The sequence below is a fragment of the Cryptomeria japonica genome, chromosome 4 (genome assembly GCF_030272615.1).
Source record: "Cryptomeria japonica chromosome 4, Sugi_1.0, whole genome shotgun sequence".
NCBI lineage: Eukaryota > Viridiplantae > Streptophyta > Pinopsida > Cupressales > Cupressaceae > Cryptomeria > Cryptomeria japonica.
Window position 1 is genome coordinate 359,362,111 of NC_081408.1, and position 26,728 is coordinate 359,388,838.

Sequence of the window (26,728 nt, forward strand, 5' to 3'; positions counted from 1 at the left end):
TCTTCCTCCTAAGCTCACTTCTTATTTCATTATCCACCTTCTTATTGGTTTCATCTAGAACATTCTTTAGTCGAGGGGTTGGGAATGTCTCTTTTTGAAAGTTCCCCTTATTTTGCCAAAGATTAGGGGGATTGGTTTGGTGAGCCATTGGTTTATTAGGCATATAAGTTTCAAGATACAAGCTTTTTTTGATTGCTTCCTACAAAGTGGAAGGCGAGAAAGCCTAAACCAAGTTCTTCAAGGCCTTCAAGAAAGAGATATATACTCCCTTGTTTGACGTATCTGGCATCATAACAACAACTTCTTCTTTTTTCCACATAGTCATTGAAAACTTTGGTTTGCCTTAGTACAACTCCTTAAAATATTCTTCTTCATCCTTGAGTTCAAATCTATCTATTAACCTTCGACTAAGCTCATAATTTTCTTGAGTATTGCCTTGAGTAGTCATACCATGATACCACCAACCATAAGCAACATCTTCAAGGTGCAAAGTTGTATATTGAATAGTATCATTCTCCTTCATGGGGTTGAGAGTGAAAAAGGTTTGTAGCTATAACCATACTCTAGCTGAAATCTTATTGGTCCTGTCAAAGGTAGCAGTTGAGAGTTTTATCAGCCTGTTTTTGAGCTCTCCTCTACCCAAATCCTAGTATTTCTTATAATTCTTCCTTGTCAGTAAGGTATTAATTATGTCTACATAATCTTTAAATGGAACCAAACTCTTGAATTCTTCATCCAAATTATTTTGGGTAGCTCTCTCATTGCAACTAAATTTCCTGCAGTTTCTTCCATAAGATAAGAAGGTAGGTGCTAAGTGGGTGCTTCATATGCAGGGATGAAAATACATGGTGAAGTTTTAAAAGATGATGAATTTGAGGCTTTAGTAATTTTCTTAATAACTTACTTTCTCACACGTAGACACCGAACCTTGTAGTTTCTCTACAAGTAACCTCATCGCTTCTCTGGTCTCTACAAGGTTTTCTATAGTTTTCCTTTGACTTTTTTTGGAGTTATTGAAGAATTTTTTGATTAAATTCCTTAATATTAGCCATTCCCACTTTCTTCAAAGCTTCTACTTCAGTGTCTTTTGAGGAAGAACTATCCAAAAGCCCTTTATTCCTCTCACACTGCAAATACCTTCTTTCCCTTTCATTTGGTTGCATAAATTCTATTAAATATCTAGGCTGGTAAGATCACGACTTTGATACCATTGTATAACCTTTGCCATAATTTTAAAACTAATTTTGAGACTTTCTTTCAACTTCTGTTTGAGATTTGCAAAAGATAGGAAATAGAGAAATTGGGTAAACCAAAATGTTCACCAAAAACACACCAAAATGAAACTAAACCTTGTGCAACTAATGTATAATATTTATTAGTACTTTTGACATGGATTTTATAAAATCTTTTCTATTGAATACATCTAGTAACAATAATATACATATGTTGCAAAATAACAAACAAAATGCCCAAGCTGGAGCTCAAACACACCTAGAAACATCAACAACTTCTAGATAAATTATTCAAACTTCTCACAAATGTTCTTATTAGAATAATAAATGAGAATACACTCCAAAAATAGAAAGAGCATTTAATCAAGCCCATCAATGCTCTATTCTAACTAATAAATGTCAAGAGCACAAAATACTACAAAATCTAGAGCTATATTGTATAACACAAACTATTGATACTGAAAGAAACAATATGAATCTACACAACAATAATCTCTATGTGAGACTACACCATAGTGAACCTCTGACTCCCACCCCTATTTCACCTAAAAACCCTCAAACATCATATTATTGAGCGTACTTCTCCACAAGTTTGACAACCTATGAAGAACATCAAGTTGATTAGCAAAAGAACAAGTGAATGATGAATAACGGGAACCAAAAAAATGTAAACATAAAAAAATATTCAAGCACATATTTGGGTGCCCAAATCGCACACCAAAGAGGAAAGATGCTTTGCATTCCAAGAATGTGGCTCCCTCTTCCACTTGTCCTTCACCTCTTAACTTTCCTTTTTGCAACTCACAACTTTTTCGTGATGTAAAATATTTCCAATTGCTACTTAACATTCTAAAATGCGTTTTCCAATTTTTCATGCCACAATTGGGAAAGTAATTTAATTTAAATATCTTTTGATAGATAAATAATATTTCTGATTTAAAATTGACATGAAAATATATATGATTTTTTGGGTTATCCACCGCTCCTAATTTACTTTTTTGGATATTTGAACTTACTATAAATAGTAAGTTCCATTTTTATAAATGAAACATGACAAGGAGACACCATTCCCATCATCCAAGGAACTGAGCAAACTCAAATAATGAGTCACCAACCTTAATTACAAGGAGATATACAAAAGATATATTATACAAGCATTCACAACTCAACCTTTAACATTTATCCAACTTGATTTGCATTAGAATACTCTCAAAATGTTCATAGGATATGTATCATAGTTCACAAATTTTATTGCATCTCTATTTCTCCTTATTAAGGATACATATTTCACAATGTTTTCCACTTTCACTAATATCTATAGTGATTCAAGAAATGAATTTGATCGACATTATATATGTATTGCAGTAATAATTACCTCCTCAAGTCAGCCTATAACATATTTACAATATCCACAAGTCAACAACAAGAACATCTCCTAAACCAAACATGTAGTTGGTTCAACCCTATAGTCAACATGTTACACCAGGAGCAAAATCATGTTGTGTGTTACCCAACACAAACTCAACTAGTCCCAAACTACCTTCACGTGTTTCCTCCAGTTGGCATGCCTTACCAGTCTCTAGCACATATAACAAGAACACCAACACATTCAACAAGTTAATAGTATGACCACTCTATCACTTATAAAATTTTGTTTGCTAACCAAATCATTTGAAAATCTGTAATAACATACTTCATGTGCAACTTTACTTTACCTCCAAATTGCAAGCCATAACTATCAACTGTGGTAGAATGCGGTATCAAAACTAAGACAAATCAACTAGGTACTCGTACTATCTCTAAGTAATAGATCTCATAAACCTATTGTAGACACTTTAGGACCTCAATAAATATGCTAGATAGTTAGGAACAATCGATATTGGAAAAATATGATAATATTAATATATATATCCAATATTACTTCACTCTATTATTCATTATTCTCAAATGCTCTAACATAACATGGTCGTGATTCAATGCTTTAACAATCTCCTTGATATCTTGACTTCTATGACAACACTAATGGTACTTTTGACATCAATAACACCTCTATGTTCAACAATGAGGTAAAGTACCAGGGATAAATAAGAAGTATTATCTTGAAGAGTTCAATCCCACATGAGATCATCAATGGAAGTGTACCTAGCATCTAGTAATTTGTGGAGAGCCAAGAATATTATTACTCAATTAGGAACCAACTCTCATCAAATATGATGTGAAATGGGCCAGTGGAAAAGACCTAAACATGCATGGGAAAAAAGGATGTGTATTTTTTGCACTACTAGGGCATTGAAATTAGTAAACATTATTGGAGTATAATGCCTTCAAGGACATCGGAGACAAGCATGCCAATATAATGACAATTGTTTCTTGGCACAATTTATTCAACGAGGAGACTTTTGAGAAGATGGAGAATCTCATCATCTACTTGAATAGGAAAAGGATTGAAATATAGAAGACCAAAATGGCAAGGTTGGTTATCCTAGAAGCTATTTTTAGTCTCATGGACATTAAAAGTTGTTGTTCTTTTAGTATTAAAAAATTGGTACATTCCAACTAGGTGAGTTCTCTCTTTGATTAAGTACTTTTCTCGTAGGAGAGTCTTTTAGACTCAATGTCACAAATAAGAGACATTTCTTTTGCTAAATTGACCCAAGAGTTGTACTTAACCCTGATTACTAAAATATACCCCAACTAAAAATAGATATAGTAATTAACTTACTTTATTAAAAAAATGGTAACAACTTAAAATCAACAAACTTAATATAAATATCATTATAAAAATTTAAAAATTTGGAGATAAATGCTTTTAATTGGAGCTAAACTAGTGAGGCCATAGATGGGGGACCTCATCCCAACATGAACAATCACAATAACATCCCTTGATAGAAGGATTTGAACCTTTGTGATAGAAACCACAACACCAAGACTTAATCGTCATACTATGCCATACCAACCACTATACAAATTTGGAATTAACTCTCTAACCAAATAAAATATCAATTTAACCATTTAAACAAAACTCAACTATTATAACAACTTTTGGTTAAAAACTAATTATGATGACGATGATGTGTATCTAGCCACAAAACATAGTGAAACTTTATATAATTATTATACAAACTTTGGAGATAAATGTTTTTAATTGGTGCTAGGAACTACCTAGACTGCAAATGAGAGACCTCATCTCAAAATGAATACTGAACACTAACACCTCAATACAAAGATCTGAACATTGGTGACACGAATCATAGCAACAATATCCAGTCATCATAATACACCATAACCCATCAATATACAATTTTCTTTGTTGGAAGGTTAAATTAATAGTTTTTTTGGTTGGAGACTTAATTCCAAATTTGTATACTAATGATTACAAAATTTCAAATTTCAAATTCATATACTATACCATTACCCATTAGTATACAATATATTTTTGATGTAGGATTTAATATCACCTATAAAGAACTTTTAGCTAGTTTTGTGGCGGTGACACATCTTTTGGTTTTTTATTATAGTTTCCAACTACTATAAGTTGTTCAAAAGGGACTGAGTTTAATTAGAGTTAAAATGGTCAATTTAATAGTTTTTCTTAGTTGGAGAGTTAATTTCAAATTTGTAAACTAGTATCAATGAGTTTTTGATCTGTTTGTATAGTTGAACAATTCTAAATAAGCTCATCAACAATAAAGTCTTGTTGAGTGCAAGGCTCTGACATCATAAGCAATGAGGTTGAGATCATGTCTCAAACAAATTTGGTAAAATGGGTACCTTTTTGACAAAGAGCCAAGGATTGGTAACCATTTTGCCAAATTTGCTCACGACATGATCCCAACCCCATTCCTTATGATGCCTTCAACGAAGAGCCAAGGATTGGTATCCATTTTGCCAAATTTGCTTAGGTCATGATCCCAATCCCATTCCTTATGATGTTAGAGTCTTCACACTCAACAAGACTTGATCGCTGATAAACTCATTTAAGACCGTTCAACTATACAAATAGACCAAAAACTCATTGATATTAATATACATATTTGAAATTCTCTCTCCAACCAACATAAACTATTAAATTAACCCTTTAAAACCTAACAACATAAACTATTAAATTAACCCTTTAAAACCTAATTAAACTCAACAACTTCCAAGTAGTTACAAACTAATAATAAAAAACCAAAAGATGTGTGAGTAGCCACAAAACACAATGGACCTTTACATAATTATTAAATAATATTTTGGAGTGCTCAAACACAATAATGTCAGGTGGCTCCCACCACGTTATAAAGTTGCTCAAGCTGATAAGAGCCCAAGTGACAGCAGTTCAAAAAGTCTCGAGATGTTGTCGAGGTGGGGAATAACAAACACAGTACAGCCATATTTGCGCCCCCAAAAAAATCTTATCGATCGTAAAATCGGAAAGTCCGTTCGACTTCCCCATCTAAGTAAAAAACCGAATAAAAGACCAAATTTATTCACACCGTAGAATTGGGAAAGAACGTATTGTCGCTGGTAAAACTCAACTTTGTCTGGAGAGAAGTAAAGTGTGAAACGTGATGCACGAGCACGACAAAGGGCGGCCCCGCCCCCGGGGAATCGGGGGACCACACAAGGAAAAAGGACCATGCCACGTGTCCTTCACCGACAAGACGCCACGTTGACAATTAGACAGAGGCTGACCGCCTTGGGATGGGATTTCCCTGGTAAAACTTCACTTTTAACTTCACACGTGGCGGTGCCAACGGGAACAGCGGAATAACGAACCGCCGAAAGTCGCAGGCTCGGATCCGGGTCAAAGCTTGACAAGCCGGAAAGCATTTGGTAAGGAGGAGTTTTCATGGGCGGAGAGGAGCAGGACAGGTTCGGGGGTATCCGAGGCAGAGGCTCGGAGGGTACAGAGAGGAGAGAGAAGAGCGAGGGGGTTGGGGAGAAGAAAAGGGGATCTTTGGGAAAGGGGTAGGGTTTGTAGAATTTTGTGGAAGAAAATGGGTAAAGATGAGCGGCGGAAGAAGAAGGAGGGGAGGAGAGGAGCACATCAGGCGGCGGCGGAGGAACAAACAGAAGACGAGGAAGAACAACGGCTCCGACCCCGCTCACGCTCACGCCCACGCCACTCCGACCGCAACAATAAGCACAAACTTAAGCTGGTTCTCAAACTCACACGCTCATATCCTTCTTCTTCACTCCAGCGCACTAACTCCTCTTCTTCTTCCCTGGCCGCTAGGGGAGAAGCAGATGCAGAAGGAGAAGTAGAAGCAGAAGGATCTGCAGGGCCACTGGAGGGGGAGTCTTCTGGTACATCAGGAGAAACGGATGGTGATGGCAACGTGGCGCAGCGGCTTCCGCCCGCCCTTCAGTCCATCTCAGGGCCTTCTTCTTCCTTGGAGGAGGACGATGCCTCTGGTGATGGTGATGATGATGAGGACGAGGATGACGACGACGATAATGATAATGATAATGATGATGAGGATGATGATAATGAGGAGAAGCCGCTTAAGAAGCGGAAGCTCAATGCGGTGCCCGCCCGCACCTCCGTTAATGGATCCCGGATGTCTCCGGAAGCCGTTGCCCTGCGGAGGACTTCTCGTAAGGTATGCTTTAAAGTCAAGTTCCCTATTAAAAAAAAAAAAATGTTTTATGTCTTTTGAATCTTACTGGCTTTACCCTGACTAGTTCTAGTATGTGTGTGGAAATCATTAGCAATGCCAAACTAACACTCGTATAGCCTCTACGATTGCCTCTACGTCTCTTCAATAATATATTTCGCTCAGATTTCTTTCTTTTGTCTCTATTTCAGAAGCGCAAACGGCCTTATTGTGAATTATTTTTTTATTCTCTTTTTCTCAGAAGCTTTTGAACATTAATTTATATATTTCAAATTTATGAATGAGAATTTATCTACGGCAGCCGGTCGCTTTATATTTTCAGTTGACTGCGAGTCTTAGATTGAAAATACCCCGTCTCTGACAACACCTAATATAATTCTACCTGGTTGTCCTGTGCATGTGTGTTCGACTTTCTTCAGAAACGGTTTTAGCTCGCAACAAGTCAATCACTGTAACTTGCGTGTTTTAGTAAGTTATCTGGTCAGTTCATAATTTGACTTAACTTTGTCTATAAGTTGGCGTTGGCTCTTACAATTGATTCACTGGAACTTGTGTGTCTTATTAAGAATTTAGTTAGTTCATATTTTAACTCAACTTTGTCTATAAGTTGAGCGTTGGTTCTTACAAGTGATTCACTGTAACTTGTGTGTCATAGAAAGTATCTAGAGAGTTCATTTTTTAACTCAACTCTGTCTATAAGTCGAACAGGTTGGCTCGTATAAGTGATTCACTGTAACTTGTTTGTCTTAGTTAGTTCATATTTTAACTCAACTTTGTCTATAAGTTGAGCGTTGGCTCTCACAAGTGATTTACTCTAACTTGTGTCTTAATAAGTATCTAGTCAGTTCATATTTTAACTCTACTTTGTCTATAAGTTGAGCGGGTTGGCTCTTACAAGTGATTCACTGTAACTTGTGTCTTAGTAAGTATTTAGTTAGTTCTTATTTTAACTCCACTTTGTCTATAAGTTGAGCGTTGGGTCTTACAAGTGATGCACTGTAACTTTTGTGTCTTAGTAAGTATCTACTCAGTTCATCCTCTTATTTCAACCTGGGATGGTGCCTTGGAAATTACACATTTAAATAATGCAAAAATTGGAAAGTGCTTATCTCAAAGTTGGTTGGATGGTTTGCTGAGCAGTAACTGACATAACTCTGTAATAATTTTATATTATTGTAATTTAATTATTTAAGTGATTCGTAGCCCAGGGGTGGTCCGTTGGACAACACAAAAATGTGTTATATTGCTTCTACAAACAATAATTGGATTACCATCATAAGAGAATATTCAAGGGAACTGATTGAATGGCATTTTGCAAATGTAATGATAGATTGTAGCAATTCACATATCTCCAAAATCTGCACAAAGTCAGAGAGGTTGGATGTAAGATTCAACCAGGCTGCAAACTGACTCCAAAACTAGTAGATATTGATGGATGAATGACTATACTGCATATTTATAGAGTATGAAGGATGAAGGTGAAGTTGGGCAGTTACAAAGAAGAGCAACTTTGTGTCTTCGTTTGGTTGTTATTCCGGGATTTGTCATTCTCCAGAAGTATTCTGGCCTGAATGGATGAAGGCTGTGCCAGTACCTTTGACACTGGGTGCCACCACATGTTGAGATTTGGATTTTGTAGTTTCAGCAATGAGTAGCTGGGATCACAATGAAGTCAATGGTGGATAACACATGAAGTTTGATGAACTTTTTGGATATTACTTTCCAATCAAACTCTCACATGATATGTCTCCCCAGATCATTAAGACTGCAAAATGGGTCTGGGAAGAGATTATTGGAAGCATTTTTTAATATAGTCTTAATGTAGGCATGACTCTATAAGTCTAAATAGAGAGTTTGCACCTGGAATTAGAAATCCATTCTTCTAATCAGGTTGTGAAAATGCCCCTCGGATTGTGTTACTGTTAATCATATTATTGGTTGTTCATTGTTCTTAGAATCAGCTTTAGGAAGTATGTAATAACACCATTCTTTTGGTTTAACTAAATAAGTTTGAACGTTGAGCTCAAAGAATTCACTTATAGGGACAGTTCATGCACACCTGTACAAGCTATGCATAGTACATTAGGTAATTGTAGCGTGGACCAGTTCCTTGTTATGTCTAAATAAATGTGAATGAAATGTAATTATTTTGTGAAGAAAACAGAGGCAAGGGACACATGCTTGCATTGTGGGATTCGTACAAGCTATTGGACTATGAATATAATTGGGTGCAGGGGACTCTAGTAAACAGAGAGAGACGTTAATTGAGGGATAATTTTTCTTTACAATATGATGTCAACAGCTTTTTATAAAACTTCAGTAACAATTATTTCATGCATGCTCAAATACTTCATCTCATTGCTGATTTTGGATTTAGTACAACATTAGTTTGCAGTCAAGTATTTTTGTAAACTGAACCCATGGCGGTGGTTCCTTGATTTAATTTGGTACATTGTTAGGCTATGAGTGATTTACATATACATGCACCCATATATATTTTATTATATACACATATATACAGGTGTGTTACTCTTGGATGTTATAGACTCTACAGTGGCAAAGTCTGTTCTGCTATTATTTGATTTCCATTGAATGTTAAAACTTAAATTGCTGTTCATTTTGTGCTGCACTTTATCATGAATACAGGACCCAGGTGTAATTAGTGTTTTATATATGGATTAGGTTGTCTACTTTCTATTTGTTTGGTTTTGGTTGCATTGCAATATTCTTATCATTTCTTTTTCAGCTAGAATTGTATGAATCATGAATTTTCTGCAATCTGCTTGCTATCTTTAAGTTAACTTTGCTGTTGAAAGCTTGTTTGGCAGATATTAACTATGGCACATTTCTTTTTATAGGCAGAAAAGCAAAACCAAAGTCTTGAAGTAACAGAATCAGTTCCAGGTTTGTTTATTTCTTCCAAGTTGTCTAAAGTTTATACCTGTACTAATGCACAATCATTTTTATTAAAACAGGGCCACAATTATTATTAGAAACTTTAGATAATCTTCTGAATGTTATGTGATAGGTGCGTCATTGGATCCAGGATCAAGGACGCCTATGCCAGAGAAGAAATTGGTCGAGTTCATCCTTGATAAGCTTCAAAAGTAAGTAGAATTTTGTTCCTTTTTAACTAGCGTGTACTTTCCTTGAAATATTTTTTATATTCAATTCTGTAGCTTCCAAGTTATAGATGCTTATTTGTTTAATGTTTTTCCAACAGAAAAGATACCTATGGTGTGTTTTCTGAACCTGTTGACCCAGAAGAGGTATGCTAAATCTTGTGACTGAATTTCAAGATTGTACTTCATGTTACTGTAAACAATGAAATATGTCAACTTGTCAATGCTAAATATGGATGATATGCAATTCTCTACAATGTCAGCTTCCAGATTATCGTGAAGTCATAAAACATCCTATGGATTTTGGCACAATCCGGAAGAAGCTTGCTAAGGGAGACTATGCCTGCTTGGAAGAATTTGAGGTTAGTCTCCTAGTTACCTTCTAGAACTTGCATAAAAGAGATTTTCTTGGGAGAGTATCAACAACTGGAAACTTGTTCTTTCTCGTATGCAAAAAAAAAGCAACTTTTTTGGTAGGTCCCATTTCAACTGTATTATGAGCTAGCTATTCTTAAAAATGTATTTATTCATTTGCAATTATGAAGATTTCAGTAGTGAAAGCCCTTAAATCCTAAGTTAATTGAAAATGAAAAAAATATGTGATTCTGGATTTGTATTAGAACTGTTGTGGACTAATCTAATTATAAAAGTAAGCAACGACCCAGGTTATAATTCTATTTGTAATGCATGCCAACTAAATAATATACATATACTATTTTCCTAGGTACACATTTAACTATAGTTTTAATTGCAGTAAAAAAAGTAGACTGATTTTTTGAGCATGGGTGATGCCCTTGTTTATTTAATTATTTTATAGGATACACAACAAATCTGATCTTAGCTGACCAGTGTGGGCAAGGTTTAGCCCAAGCATGAGGAAATATTTCCACTACAACTTTAGGTCTCGTGGCTGTGCAAATTGCACTGGATTTAATTTCCTCATTTCCTCACACACATAGGGGCATTCCTAGAAAAATGTAATATGATTCATTTTGTGTTGGGAAATAGGGGGTCTTTGTCATGAGTGTGTTACTTTCGGTTTTTAAATCACATGGTGGAAATATGGTGCTTCACTAAAATTCAGAAATGATGGTCCAAATTTCGGGTGTCATAAAACTTTGTTGTCGTCCTTGTCACTTGGTCAGCTGGGAGAATCACAATCATTTATCATGAGTCTATCACAAATCCATGTGGGTGTAGATCATATGATTCATTTTTATTTATAATTAAAGAACTTCTTCTAATGCTAAGTATTATTATATTTAAATTAATTTTTTATTAAAAAATTAACACTTAATATTATATTATTGTATTATTTTATAATCTTAAACTCTTAATAAATTAAAATTTAATATAGGTTTTAATTTAAAAATTTAATGATAATTTTGTGGGTATATTACATATTCTAAAGAAAATCAAATTTATATAAGGTGACATTTAATATTATTATTATTTTACTATTTTAAAAAATTTTAACATTTAATAAATTAAAATCTTATATAGTTTTTATTTTTTATTTATTTTTTCTTTAATTTAAAACTTTATTGATAATTTTGCAGGTATATTACATATTAAAGAAAATCAAATTTAAATAAGGTGAATTTAATCACAATTTTTTTCTTCGAATTTTTTCCTCTTCCTGAACTTCATATGAATTTATTGTTGCCAAATACCAACTCGAATCTTGTAACATAGATGAAATCTGGTAAACCATTTTCAATAAGATAACAAAGAAACATCTTAATGAGTGCATTGGGTTAAACAAGAGGGATTTGTAAACTGCAGTACAGTTGTACTCTCATCTGTAATCAGCCAAAACGTGCGTTTTTAATCGCTTTTCATGCAAAGAAGAAAACATATCACAAATAAAACCTGAAGGGTTTTTGTAGAGGATGACCAAAGATTCATTTGAAGGGAGCCCGCTGGACCAGTAAGGAGGAATTTCAAACAAGTAAGGTTAAAAAATTATGAGCTGTAGGATAGTTGCATCCCCTCCAATTCTCAAGTCACCCATTGCTCATAGATATCTTCTCTACCAAACAAGGCAAAACTTTGACACATAAAGTTATAGTAAAGATTATTCAAAATTAAAAGTGATCAATATAATAATGAGTAGGACCACTGAACCTGGCTAGAAGGATTTTGGAGCCGTACTATTTTTTACCATCTCCTATGCTAGGTCCAACCTTACTTCAAATATCTGCAATAGGGCCACCAGTATGGTTGTAGATCCTTGCTATATCTAGTGCTAGTTCAGCTAAAAGTTAGTACCTTCTGATTTTTCCTGCCACAAATATAAGAGGTTTTAAAGTCCAGAGACTGGCAATAGTTTGCATCTCCTCACCAAACACAGAGTCTAGGCCTCTAGTCATTTCTTGCACTTGAAATGAACTTCAGTGCAACTAGTATTTTGGTGGTAACTTTCATCTTCCCTCATTCTCTTCATGTATGAAACACACACACAATGGCAACAGAAACGAAGGAAGAGAGAAACAAACTATGAATTTGCCAAAAGAATACAAGAGCAAACCAGCAGTTTCAAAACAGTTATAAAACTTCAACAGAATACCCCAAAACTCTAATGCAGTTTAAAAAGAAAGGATATGGGTTTTCCATTCCTAGACTTAAATTTACACAACCATGATCTATAAGTCTCATCATCTCATTCTCACCTTGATTTTCCATCTTCTTTTCCACAATAAATTTTCCCTCATCTTCCAGTAACACTAGCATACCACCTCCCTTGTAGAGAATTTGATCCTGCCATATTGAGCTCTCCATCCTGTTGCCTCTGACTTTCTTCTTGCAGTCTTCCTTCCCCACCCTCATTTCTTAAGCTTTCTGTTCCTTTTTTTTCTGAGATGATCTTCATCTGACTATATATAAGATTTCTAGACCTTGTTTGGTACTTTCACCTGCTCTTTTTTTTTCATGACTTTTCCATGCTGTACAAGGATATAATAATTATTTTTGTATTTTGATATGGGCTCATGTCGGCAAGCTCTAATCCCCTATTTAAAATGTTCAGTGAACAAGTTGCAGTAAACTTTGTTCATGCCTTCAACAATAAATTGTTTTAATAATACCTGCTAACCCAAGCTTTTATTTGTAGAAAGAGAAATACCTATCATCTGAATCACAGTTTATGTGGTGACTCAACACATCAGATTAGCTGGTTATCTGTTCGCCTCACATCTTTCCATTGCTTTGAGTTCTGAATTATGGCATTGCCTTTTTGATGGATAATTGTAATCTGAGTGTGCAACCAAAGATTTATTTAAGTTTTCCCATGTTGTTTCTGTTACTGAAGATGCCTCACTGTTGGGTCAACTCAATTATCCTCTTATGGAACCTTGTAACTTAGTTAACTCAGCTTGGTTTACATATGTGATCTGCACATTAACTACATAGGATCACAGCATCTTGTTTATGATACAATAAGATAAAATATTGACTTTCATACTTTAATATATATAAATTCAACTGTAAACATCATAGCAAATTGATAATTGCTACGTCACAATGATCATCGTGCTAAAATAACTGAGATTGGATCATATATAAATTAAATATAATATACTGCCAATATATCCAAGCTATAAAAGCAAAATTATACAACTGAGATTTGATAAAATTACACGATTCCTGATAAAACAAGGGCCAAATGATGATGACATCATCTAAAGATGCCTGAGGTATTTTTAGAAAAAAGGTGCGGTATGGTAGAAGGCTGTGGCAGCTTTGTCCTCAAAGGTCAAATGAAAAATATAATTTTTAACTCCTCTGACCCTGTTTATGCTTTGTAAATTTCTATAGAAATATTAATAAATAGAATGATGGCCATATAATAAGATTCCATGCAAATTGAGTTTTGCTCAGATTTACATATTCCTGAGCAATGATGACATCATCTAAAGATGCTTGAGGTATATTTAGAAAAAAGAAAAGTTGCATGGATATGGTTACGGATACAAATATGGATACGGTATCGGATACGGGTACAGCCATTTTTTAAGACCCCCAATATAGATACGGCTGGATACGTCATTCAGAAAAAACGCATACACATATATTTAACACAATTTTCTAAGTTATTTGAGGAAATTTTCATTACTTTAAAAGCAATATAGACACATAATTGCTACATAAATAATTATAAGTTCATTTAACATTTTACAATATGCAAAAATAATAGAGTTACACTGGAAGATAACCCCAAAAATGGGTTACTGAAATAGAAAAACATTTCATTTGTCTTTCTCATTTGGTGTAGGTTTTGTTTAAAAATGCATGAGTGAAGTTTTAAAAAATTAAATTTAGGAAGATTTAAGTCAATTTTTTTAAAAAATCAAATCACATAGTATCTATTATGGTTGGAAATCAAGGTTTTTTGGGCACGCATGGGGGTACAGTATTTGACGTGTATCCAGGCTGTATCAGATACGGGAACGGATATGGGGATACGCGTGCCCAGGGTGGGACAAAGGAGTTTCCAGCTAATCTGGAAAAAAGGTGCAGTATGGTAGAAGGCACCACAGCTTTGTCCTCAAAGCTCAGATGAAAAACATAACTTTTTTACTCCTCTGAACCTGTTTATGCTTTGTAAATTTCTATAGAACTATTAATAAATAAAATGATGCCCACATTATAACATAACCATGGAAACCGATTTTTGCTCAGATTGACATATTCTTGAGCAATAACAGCGAGAAATCTTTCAAATATATCCTGGTATAATCATAATTGATAATACAGATCGAGAGCAGATAATGGCCATTTAGAATATTTAGAATATCAAATTGATACAAGAATAGTACCTAATCCTCTAAGGGCTTCCAGTCTGTTGTGGACTTAAAATTTTCCTCGTAGTGACTATTTTTGGCACTTATTTTTGTGATGATAAGTAATAAGTCTTCCTGGATATTTTCCATTACTCTTCTTTGGGATATATCAAGAAGGTTTTTGTGATAGAAGACCAATCATTGATTTTTCTTTACAGTTGTAATTAGGCTGGAGGATGTGACAAAGACAAAAGCTTATTTGTCTGTAAATTTTGGTTGTAGTAAGTTGTAGATCTATAGTAATGCAAACTTATATTTGCTCAAAGGAATTTTGACTGGTATGTAGATGGAGGTGTTTGTTAGTTAATTCTTCTGAATTTCTGCTTTGATTTAGTGAGAGGGGAAACCTTTTGCAGCTGTTTACCTTTTTAATCTTGACAGATGTAAATATGGCGTTCTTTAGCAAACTTCTATGTCATGTTATCACAAAGTTATTTACTTATTTCCAGTGGTGCTGTTTGCTATATTTTTTTATGAGATCTTGCTGGAACCAAGTAAAATGGTTATTGCAAAATAAATGCCCAATTTTTACTTTTCTTGATTAGTAATCCCACTCAGTTTACAACTTCAAAATGGATTAGAATCCTGTTCCTTTGATTTACCAATTTTGTGCTACTTGCTGATACCCACACCATAATGTTGATTTTAGATCAGACTGATAGCAATTAACACAATGAAGACAGAGAACACAAGAATACCCTGGGAAAACCTCCCTCTTGGAGGTGAAAAACCCAGCAATGAATCTTAGTTTATATTAGACAGTAATCAGTATGTGTCTTACAACTTTGCTTCACCACTTGAAGCAATATGAACAGCAGAATATAAAACTGAATTAGGGCATACACAGTAGTATGAACAGTAGCATGTAAATCTGATCTAGGGCAAACTTATCTGCACTATCCTTGACTGAAGATGATGTGCTAATCAGAGAAGACAATTTGCTGACACGAAGATCAATTGCAGATCACAGGGATCATTCGCTGATCATGGATTCAGTTCGCTGATCATGAATATGATTTGCTGGTCATGGAGGAGATTCGCTGTCTCAGAACTAGTTTGCTGCCCTTAGGAATTAGTTCACTGCCTCTTAGACAATAATTCGCTGCTCTTAGAAGATTCGCTGATGCTTTGTAGTAGAATTCGCTGAGTACTTGATTGCTTGAATGTGAATGAATTGAATGACTAAAATGCATGAATGAGTATTTTTATATATATGAGCTTTAGCCACCTTATTCTCCTTAGGTCGGCTTCACAAGGTAAACAAATAATAATAATATGCTCTTAGAATGGCGCCCATTATAGGGTCAGCCCTATATGCATTTACAAGTTACGTTGCACATTATAGGGTCAGCCCTATATGCATTTACAAGTTACATTGCACATTATAGGGTCAGCCCTATTTACAAGTTACATTTTAATTTTGCATATCAATGTGACTAAGGCCGATAGGCCAATTAGTCACCCATATGCTAGGTCGGCCCTAGAAGGAATCCAACCTAGCTACAAACATCAACACATAATGGCAATGACTATAGCGCTTTTGTTCTGAAGACTTGAGTTCACATGGCATTTGACTGTTGAAAAATCAATTGGTATCATCATTTTCTTGAATGTGCAGCACACCCCAACTACACTGCACATTCAAGAAAATCAATTGGTAAACTACACTGCACACCCCAACTTCTAGCTTTGGGATGAAGCTCAAACATTTTAAGCATTATCTGCAAATGTTTCTCTCTTAGAGGGAGAAGAAATGTTAAACAACCAAACAATGCGGTTTACATTGTTACAATTATTTCCTGCTATGCACAAATTAATTTTTGTTTTTTGTTTTACTTTTGAGTTCAAGAATAATATGGGCCTTGAGTCAAATTAAGTCTTAAAGTGGAAGGATAAATTTATTCATCACCATAATATGCTTTTTTTGACGTCAATAATTGATGCTATTTGATGTAGGCTGCGCTGTTTGGTCTGTTTAGGACAGTTGATGTATTGGTGGACTTAGATTCCTTTTTATGAGTCTAATATTGAGAAAGTTTAAGGTTCAGTAAAGTAAGCAAGGAAAACTTCTGTCAAAGCCAACACAAAATAAACAGTTTTCAGTGGAATACCTTGAGTCAATGCACTTATTGTTTTTCTGTTTTTTCTTCTGATAAACGTATTTACATTAGGGAAGGCAGTAGATGTTGACTCATCGGTGGTGTAATGAGGACCTTTAAGGATTACCTGCAAATGTTTGTCTCTTAGAGGAAGAAAAATTGTTTGCAAACAACCAAACAATGTGGTTTACATGGTTGCAATTATATGTATATATATACTTTCAAGTGGTATAATGAGGAGCTTAAAGGATGTAGAGAGCCTGGTTGATGGGCCTGAACAAATTAAGGAGGACCCAGAGGGCTGAATGTAGAGTTTGATTGGTTAAGGGGCTGAAGGGTGCAAGAAGGCCAAAATATACCTCGACTGTGGGAGTATTAACATTAAAAAATGTCAGACCTGAGCTTTTATATGGGTCTGTTAGTTAATATATGATAACAATTTTGTGTAGTTTCCTTTGGTATTTGAAATTAAATTATGGGCATGCAGAACTGTATAGCTTAGATTGTGTCTGTTGGAAGATTTCTTTGTTCAGAAAGAGTACAGATGCATATGAAAGAATGGATATTGGAATAGACAACTGAGTAGTTTAATTAGAGCCAACTTGAGGATATGAGCTGTGTGTTCTACTGGGGCTTGAAAAGTCGGTGTTTATTTTTGCGACACCATCAGAAAGAGGAGTAATTTAGTTAACGAGTACCTAGATTGGATCAATAGTATACTAAACATTTAGAGTTACAAGGGCACAAAATTACTCTAGGATCTGTAAAGTGTGCAAGAACTGAAACACTAGAATAAAACAACAAAAGCAAAAGTAGATGGGTAAATTTCATATGGATAAACTGTGCCCATAATGTTCAAGTGCACATATAAATAGCCTTGTGAAGAAGCAGATCTAAGAAGAGGAAATTGTTATACATGGAACTGATAGTTATTTGCTTGGAAATCAAGTGCCTGTTTCAATATAATGAAGTTCAACTACATGGTACAATGTGTTGTGTGTCACTATTACATTATGAGGAGGGGTTGAGAGAGATACTTGAAGTCCTCAACTCTTAAATGGCATTTGGTCTTATGTGTCCCCTGCGGTAGGTATAATATTATTCATCTGGTTGCCATAAAAAATGATTCAAGCGGTATATGGAGCTCAGGATTATTAGGATTACATTATAACGAGGCAATTGGGGCCTAGATGGGTCAATGTAATGGAGTGTGATTGGTCTAGGGGTCTGAAGGGCCTGGGGGGGATCTTATAAAGATTGGGAGGGCTAACATTAGAAGATTTCAGATCTGAAATTTTATGTGGGTTTGTTTTGGATAATATTTGATCACAATTCTGTGTATTTTCCTACATAGCTATATGAATTTCAATTATGGGTGTATACATCTGTACAGTGTAGTTTGTGGTTGTTGGAAGATTTATTGCTCAGAAAGAGTACAGATGCATATGATAGATTGGACATTGGAACAGGCAACTGAGTAGTTAAAGTAAAGCCAACTCTTTGATATGAGCTGTGTTCTACTGGGGCTTCACTTCAAAAATCGATGCTTAATTTTGTGGCACTGCCAGAAATAGAAGGAAATAAGTTATATTAATGTTTGTGAATTGTGAGTATAACCATATGGGGTCAATGGGATTCATAAATATTTTGGGTTACAATAAAAAAGTACTAGGGTAGGAAATTACTCTAGGAGCTGAAAAAGTGGCCAAGAACTAGAACATTAGAATAAATTCTAGAACAATGAAAGCATAAGTGGAGGGGTTAAACTTTACATGGGTGAGTGTATACATATTGTACAAGTACATAATTAAAATGGCAGTGTTAAGAAGTTGATCTGAGAAGAGGGCATTGTTAGACATGAACCAATGGTTATTGGCTTTGAAATGATATGCCTGCTTCTTCAATACAATGAAGGCCAACTGCATGGTGCCATGATGTGTTGTCTTCAGCAATGGGACCTGTTCTTTTGTGCTCCAAGTGGTGGCAAACATTTTATTTATCTGGTTGGCAGAAAAAATGACTCATATAGTATATGGATCTCATGATTACAAGGATTACAAAAATGAGTCCACCTTCTCCAGGCAAGTGGGTGTTACTGTGTTATTGAGTCTTCTGGTGCGCCAAACGGCATATATCATTTAACTTAACCTAGTGGCGTGTAAAAAGTGAATCAATTCTGGAAGCTGAATAATGCTTAAAATAATAGGGCAAGGCTTTGAATGTTTTTGCAAACCCATTGTAGATCCATCCTGAAAATTGGAATTGAAGTTGTTGATAAAAGCAAAATGTAACATGTCAGACACATTTCCAAGTGTGTGAACTTTGAGAAGTAAGAAGGCAAGTTAATAGCAAGATTCCAAGCCGTAAAACAGTAGCAGAACTCAGATGAAACCAAAAAAAGAGCTAGTATGTGCAATCCATCTACGAACCATCACGGGTGGTGGGATCATCTGCTGAGAAGAATTTAATTTTTTATTTTGTCTCAGCTAAACCACAAAGGCTTATGCCAATGCAACTGGGGGAAGCATGGCTTTTTAATAGTTTAATAATTAATTCCAGTTATGTCTAGAATGTCAGTGGGTCTTGCATTATGTGTTGTAAATGTTCTCTAAAGGAAAAAAGCATTGCTTGCTCTAGTAATGTGACATGGGTTATAGAGCTAAAAAATATGGGGCGTGGTGTGCAGTGAAACCAGAAAATTATTAGACTTGGGGTTTCAGAACACAGTAAACAAAATTCCCATAATACTCGTTCTCTCAAGGTAAAGACAAAACACAAGAACCTTAGCAAGGCATACAGAAAGTTAAACCAACCATGAGAAATTTGCTTTAGAGAGACCAGAAAATCACTAGAAGTATATTAAAGATGTAATGTTGTTAACAAATGTAGTGTGATTAAAGTTTCGGATCCATTTTATGGATGATTTTCAATGGAGGGATGGTGAGTTGCATACCTTCTGTTTAAGTCTTTAAGAGAAGTTTGCTATCTTCATATTGTTGGGAATTTGCATACTTAGAGCGGTTGAAGTGGTCAGAAAGGGAGGTAGTGGCATTGAAGATATTGGTTGTAATTTCTTACACTGGAGATGATAATCTCTGGAATGGTACTAAGAGTTTGGTGGTTATTTTTTTCCCATTATTGGAAATGATTTTTACTATTTGTAATGGCAACTAAGAGTTAGCTGTAATTCCTTACACTATGGACTACAAGCTTTACCATGGCACTTCAAATTTTTCTCTAATGCAAATATCTGAAAGAAACATGTCAATTGCATGCATTGTTGTGGACTACATTCAATTTCTACAAGCTACTTCTATGTGTGCATCCTGGGAGAGGATTAATTTGTCACCATTTATTTCTATGGAGCTTACATCGTTGTTTTGTCTTGATGGAAGAGAAACTAAAAATGATTGCATCCACTAATCTTGTGAAATGTATGTGCCATTGATATATATAAATCAAATCTTAAATATTCTTATTTTTTATGAGCAATATACATTTTTTCGATATGTAGGTGAAATTTTTTTTGAACTATATCCGCTTTTTGCTGCTATACACAACTGTTATCTGTTTTCTGTAAATATCATTTCAGTTAATCTGTCGTATCTAAGCTATATTTTTTATATATATTATATAAATATAAAGTTCTATGGTTATTGTTTGAGTATCATGCATGCCTATTTTGCGGTCAAATAGATGTAATGATCAGTGCATCTCTGTTAATGAACATTTTCTATTTTATTTTCTACAATTGAAAAGTAGTGAATGGATGAAAATATTTAGGGCTAATGTTGCTTTGTATCTTATGGTTTGATATATATTTACTTTGTTATTATGAACTGCTTATTTGTTTTCCTACTTTTTAGTTTTAATCTTTAGTTTACCTGCAGAAGGACGTCTCTTTGATATGTACCAATGCAATGCATTATAATGCATCAATTACTATCTATTACAAACAGGTAAAGAATCCACCTGGTCTAAGTTTTACAACTTTTAAATTTTCCTCTCTTGTTGTGCAAGTTATTTAAAAAAAGAAGCATGGAATGATTATTTACTCTAGGAATGCAATATTTTTTCCAGGCACGTGCAATACAGGAGCTAGCAAAGAAAAAATTCGAGAGCATTAGGCTTGATCCAGAACGGATTGAAGCAGAATTTAATCTTGCTTCAAAAACGAAACCTGGATATTCTTATAAAAAATCTCGAAAGCCAGGGCATGGAAGATTTCAGTTTGAACCTGCTAGTTCTGATTTTTCCTCCGGGGCAACGCTGGCTACATTTGGAGACCATTCAAATTGGTCTAATGCATCTCTGCAAGACTCTTCTAGGTTACGAAGGGCTGCGACAGCTGAAAGGCCTGGAAGTGCAGATGGTCTTGGTTCCTTGAGTGAAACCAAAGCTGAGAAATTAGAAGACCTTCAAGGTTTGACTTTTAAACCAGTTCAATTTTTTCTGCTCTTTAAGGTCTCAAAATTAATGAATTTGATTCCAAGATGCTTTATTTACACACCGTTATTTTTGTGCCATACGTTGCCTTCTATATTCATTTGATGACTCGTAATGCTTATTTGATCTTTGTGCAACCACTTTCAGTTACACTTTTTAGTGTGGAGTGGCCGGTTTGCAATTAAGATCTAATATGTTTTCACATTTTCAGTCATTGATTGTGGTCATTTTATATAATTCTGGATAGTATTTGTTGCAGGTTCAACACACAAGGCAGTGGCTTGGAGAAATGGGAGAAGGTCTCTGCAGCTGGATGAAAATCGCCGGGCAACATACAAACCATATAACCAAGTGGATAATGGAAATGATGCAATATTTGCCATGCTGGATGGGGAGCCAAAGCAGCTAGTCCCTGTATGTTTAATTTCTTGAGCATTTTCTTTTCCAAGTTTTCTTGAAAACCTCATACTTGATATGGAGACATGCTTATAAAGTTATTTTTCTCAGATTGGACTTCGGTCAGAGTATCCTTATGCAAAGAGTCTTGCTTGGTTTGTTTCAAATGCTGGACCAATAGCATGGAAAATCGCAGCTCAGAAAATTCAGAGAGCTCTTCCCTCAGGTGTTCCATTTGGACCTGGATGGGTTGGTGAACATGAATCTCCCTCGCTTTATCTATCATCACAGGGGAGATCTGCAGTATTGTCAGGCACTTCTGCTGCGATGCCGAATGTTGTTGGCCAAAGCAAGGTGAAGTCAAATACCTGTGCTGATACTCCCATGATAAGAGTTGGAGAGCTTCCGAAGAACTTGATTTCAGAGTGCAGGTCTGTTCCATTAACTACTCAACCATCCTTAGTGAAACAATCGGTTTCCAATCCCACTGCATGTCAACGTCCAGATAATTGCCGTTCTAGTTCCAATAGTGTGTCTGATGTGAACAAAAATGCTGGAGTGAATGCTGCTAGTGATATGAAGGTTACAATGCCTTCCCATGAAGTAAAACATGGGCTAGTAAAGGCAATTCTGCCAGTTGCCACATCAAATGACCTATCCCTTTCAAATACCAAGTTTGGTTCAGAAGTAACTCAGTCCAGGTTGCTGGAAATGGTCTCGAGAAACAACACACATATGCATGGGCTTTCTCTAAAACAGGTTGATGGTTCAAGTCCTGCAAATAATTTTCAGGTAAAGCAATCTGAAAGCATGATACGTGACGGTGATGGTCGTGGTCTTGGTAAAGAAGCAAGTGATGCATTGAAGCATGCATGTGGTCCCGCTGAGACAAATGCTGGTATGACCAGACCAAATACTTCCCTTCATGATTATCAAGCTGGATGTGGAGCTTTTCAGGCTCCTCAAGCAACAAACAGTCAAGGGAATAACATTCAGAAATCAATTAGTTTAGACAATTTTATGCCTAGCAAGATGCTAGTTATGCATCAGAGAGGTTCCAATATGTCTGCAAATGCTCCAGTTTTTGTGAACTCTCCACTTCTGTCAACAGGACCATCAATAAAGCGAGATGATCCAACAGTGCAAGCATGGATGCAATCTCAAAATGCACATTTAACTGATGTAGATGCAACTTCTAGAAACAAAGTGCAGGTTGCAACAAACTCATATATTGAGCAGCATGAGTCCCAAGCAAGGAAATTTTCTGCCATTGCTCGTCTTATGCCAAAAGAGATGCAATTAGATATGGCACGGCATGCATTGCCACAGTTTAGCCGGTTCCATTCTCAGAATTCTGCAAAGTTATCTAATAATAATCCAGTATCATGCCCAACAGTTGAATCTCAGGGTCCAAAAGCAGTAAACCCTTCTTATGTGCAGATACCTATGGGAATTGAATCATCCAAGTCTCAAATGCACTCATGGAGAGGTCTACCTTCACAATTTCTTCCAGAGCAATCATCAGATTTGTCATCCTCAAAACCACCTGACTTGAATGTAGGACTTCAGAAACCAAAGTCTCCAGCTCGGCAGTCTTCTGGAATGTTGACTGATTCCCAACAGCCTGATTTAGCTCTTCAGCTTTGATTAACGTTAATGGATTATTGGATTTACTCATTGTAAGCATATCAAATACAGACCCAAACTTCATTCAAATATCTGTTGAAGTTGGAACGAGTTGTACAAATCTGTACCAATTTCATGGTCACATGAAGCGGGTTTCCATGTACTATTAAATTTTAATATTTTATTCATGTACTAACTTAAAATTAGATTGTAATTGATTCTGTAAAACGATACTTTTAACGGTTCCAAGAGTTGTGTAGCTTTCTTCTCAGAATGCTGAATCATTTTATGCGCAGAAGGTCCAAGATATATATGCGCATTGAGAGCAGACTTCTGGATTTTATTGTCCGACATTGGAGGTGAATGTTTCAGTAAGTCGTCTTAATTTTTACAAAGGCTGGAATTACAGAACATTACTCCTACTTCTCGTTTAATGGTTTTTATGGATTTGGCACAATGCTCCACTTCCATATTTTGTAGTTTTCGGTTGTGAGGACATTCCAATTGTGGTGCCTAGATATTTGGGTCTTCACAAAGTCACAAAGCATTAAATAATGATGACATGGTAATGTTGAATTGTGTAATGGATTGATATAGTTTTTGTTTTTCAATGTAGAATTGGGCCGAGGGTATGGACTTATCTAGCATCTGTTAGACCCACTAAACCTCACAAGATGCGTGTATCAAGAAATAAAAAAATGGAAACAAGAGTAATACTGAATGGAACCACCTTATAGAGCAGTTGAACTAACTTGTAGAGGCAGAACTCCCTGATCTAGAGTGTACCCTTCCATGAAGTTTCATCTTTTAGGGTTTAAATTTGAAATCGTTGGAAAATCTGGAACTTTATTTGGTTCTATGGTTGGGAAACGTGAATCCCTTGCTACCTTTCCACAAAGATCTATCCTTCAGGGTTTAAATTTTAAATCGTTGAAAATGTAGAACTTGGTGCTATGTTTGGGAAACGTGAATCCTTTGCACTTAGTGTTATACAGGTAAATTTACTTAGAAATTTGCCAAAAAAATATTGGGAATGATAATTGTAAATGTTGGATATTTTTCCTCGAAGTCACCAAAGTGCGTGTTCCTTTCATCGGCAAGAGTACTACGCGTTTTGATAGAAAACAATCGAAACTGGCATAGATTTTCCCCTCAATAGTACCTGTAGTCACATAAATCTGTCCATTTAATTAAATGAATACTTAGTATTTATTTGATTATTTAACCATCAATTAATAATTAATTAAATTAATATTTAATTAATTCATCTTAACCCTCTTCTCTTATTAATTAAATAAATTATTCAATTTATTTGATTTAATTCACTTAACCAAATTCATACCATTAATTAAATAAATAAATCATATTTGTTTAATTAAATCTTCTCTCACATATTTATTTAAATCCCTCAAAATCCCACCTCTTACATTTAAATAAATTAATATTTATTTAAATCCCCCAAAATCCCACTTCTCACATTTAAATAAATAAATCATTTATTTAAATCACCTTTATCCTCCACCCACTTGTATTTTCCTACAAAAGCAAGTTGCACAATTATTTTAAATAAATAATTTATTTAAATCACCTTTATCCTCCACCCACTTGTATTTTCCTACAAAAGCAAGTTGCACAATTATTTTAAATAAATAATTTATTTAAATCACCTTTATCCTCCACCCATTTGTATTTTCCTACAAAAGCAAGTTGCACAACTATTTTAAATAAATTATTTATTTAAAATCTTATTTATCCTCACCCACTTGAAGCTTTTAATGGTTTCCTTTAAAGTATTCAAACTTGATGGCTTTAAAGTCTTCAAACTTGATGGCTTCCTTCTATAGTCTTCTTAAGACTTTAATGGTTTTCCTTAAAGTCTTCAAGCCTTTAATGGTTCCCCCCAAAGTCTTCAAGCATTTTAATGCTTTTATCTTCCTTTTTCTCACATGGATCCCCAACTTTCAAGATTGACCCTTGATTAAACCTTTCAATCCTAGCCATCCATTGCTCCATTTTTCTTATAAATAGAGCCCATTCCTTCATAATCCAGATCCTGAAAACTTGTATGCATTTAGGCTATAGACATTTTTAGAGAGCATTTAGCATAAACAATCTAACATCTTATCATTTTTGGTTAAAATATATCATTTTAGCATCAATAGCATAGTATTTAGCTTTTCATTTCATATTTGAAGCTTAATATTAAATCTCAATTCTCCATAAGCATCCATAGTGCAAAAAGCTGCTGAGAGCTACACTATTTTGGAACTTGGAGAGGAGAGGAACAAGGGAGAAGGAACTAAGAGTATGTTAGGAGGTATTTGGAGATGCTTCATCATGTTTGCTTTGATAGTTAAATATGCTTGCATGCTTGTAGTCTCTCTTTTGGTATGCCTTTTTAGATTAGTTTTCGATTGACTAACACTAATGTTTTGTGTGTTTTTGTGTTATTTGATCATAGACTAATCTTGTGCCATTTAGGAGGGCTGAAATTTCTTTGCTGCCTTGTTCATTATCTAAAAAATTTCCCTTCAATAATTGAAGATTTAATTGCTACGCTCTCCTGAAGACATTGACAGCTAGTACAGGGATCCTGACATTAGGTGTTTGCTCATTTTCCAGTTTAAAACCCGATACCTCACCGTGCCGCTTTCTTTTCATTCCATGTACACAATTTTGCTTGAGAGAAAATAAAATTTGATTTCAATACACACCGCTTTCCTAGGCAAGTAATGTAAAAACGAAAACTCTAATTAAAATTAAAATTGAAAATTCGAATAAAGGCTTGTGGCCTGACATGTCTTCTTCATTTTATATTTGTATCCAGATTTTATTTAGGTTTCCCATTGGCGCATATTCGTGCTTTAGTGATAGCTGATATCGTTCTGCTATAAATTCATTGGTTGTAACGAATGGTTTTCCATAACCCATCTTGTACAACGATGGCTTTCTGCTCTAAATTCTTGGGTTTTAACAGACGGATTTTTCTTGACAGATGCAAATGTTTTTTTCATTCGAAATGCTGTTATCACTTTGTTAGAGACACTTTATTGTGGGGTGGGTGGTTGTTTACTCATTGTATGCAGAGCGGTTGTCCTCGTACGCCGGGATGCGATTTTCCTCCGTTTTGTACGTAGAAACAGTTTAAAGGAGGCAATTTTTTAATCTTTGACGCAGATGTAGATTAGCTTTGATAGGTTTGGAATCGATTTTTATCTAGCAGCAAAGACGAAATGACAGGAAGTAGTATATTTCTGTTAACGCGTTTGTAATAGATCTCCTAAAAACTGACAAGAGTGGTTGTCTTGTAGCAGGTCGATCTCCATGCAAGTTGTGCCTTTGTTACGCTTCCCTATTTTAGCTTGG

General features: G+C 35.1%; 1 protein-coding gene across 2 annotated transcripts; it reads left to right on the forward strand.

The window, feature by feature from the left end:
- Positions 1-6,178: 6,178 nt before the first annotated feature.
- Positions 6,179-23,845, forward strand: LOC131040965 (uncharacterized). 2 transcript variants are annotated; one of them, XM_057973933.2, is made up of 9 exons: positions 6,179-6,817; positions 9,691-9,736; positions 9,861-9,939; positions 10,056-10,101; positions 10,218-10,316; positions 20,785-20,853; positions 20,975-21,317; positions 21,588-21,754; positions 21,848-23,845. In XM_057973933.2, the coding sequence occupies exons 1-9, from the start codon at positions 6,212-6,214 to the stop codon at positions 23,381-23,383; spliced, it is 2,991 nt and encodes a 996-aa protein (XP_057829916.2). In that variant the 5' UTR covers positions 6,179-6,211; the 3' UTR covers positions 23,384-23,845. The 2 variants fall into 2 exon arrangements, with proteins under 2 accessions (XP_057829916.2, XP_057829917.2); XM_057973934.2 differs by having other exon boundaries at positions 6,180-6,817; positions 21,600-21,754.
- The last annotated feature ends 2,883 nt before the right edge of the window (positions 23,846-26,728 follow it).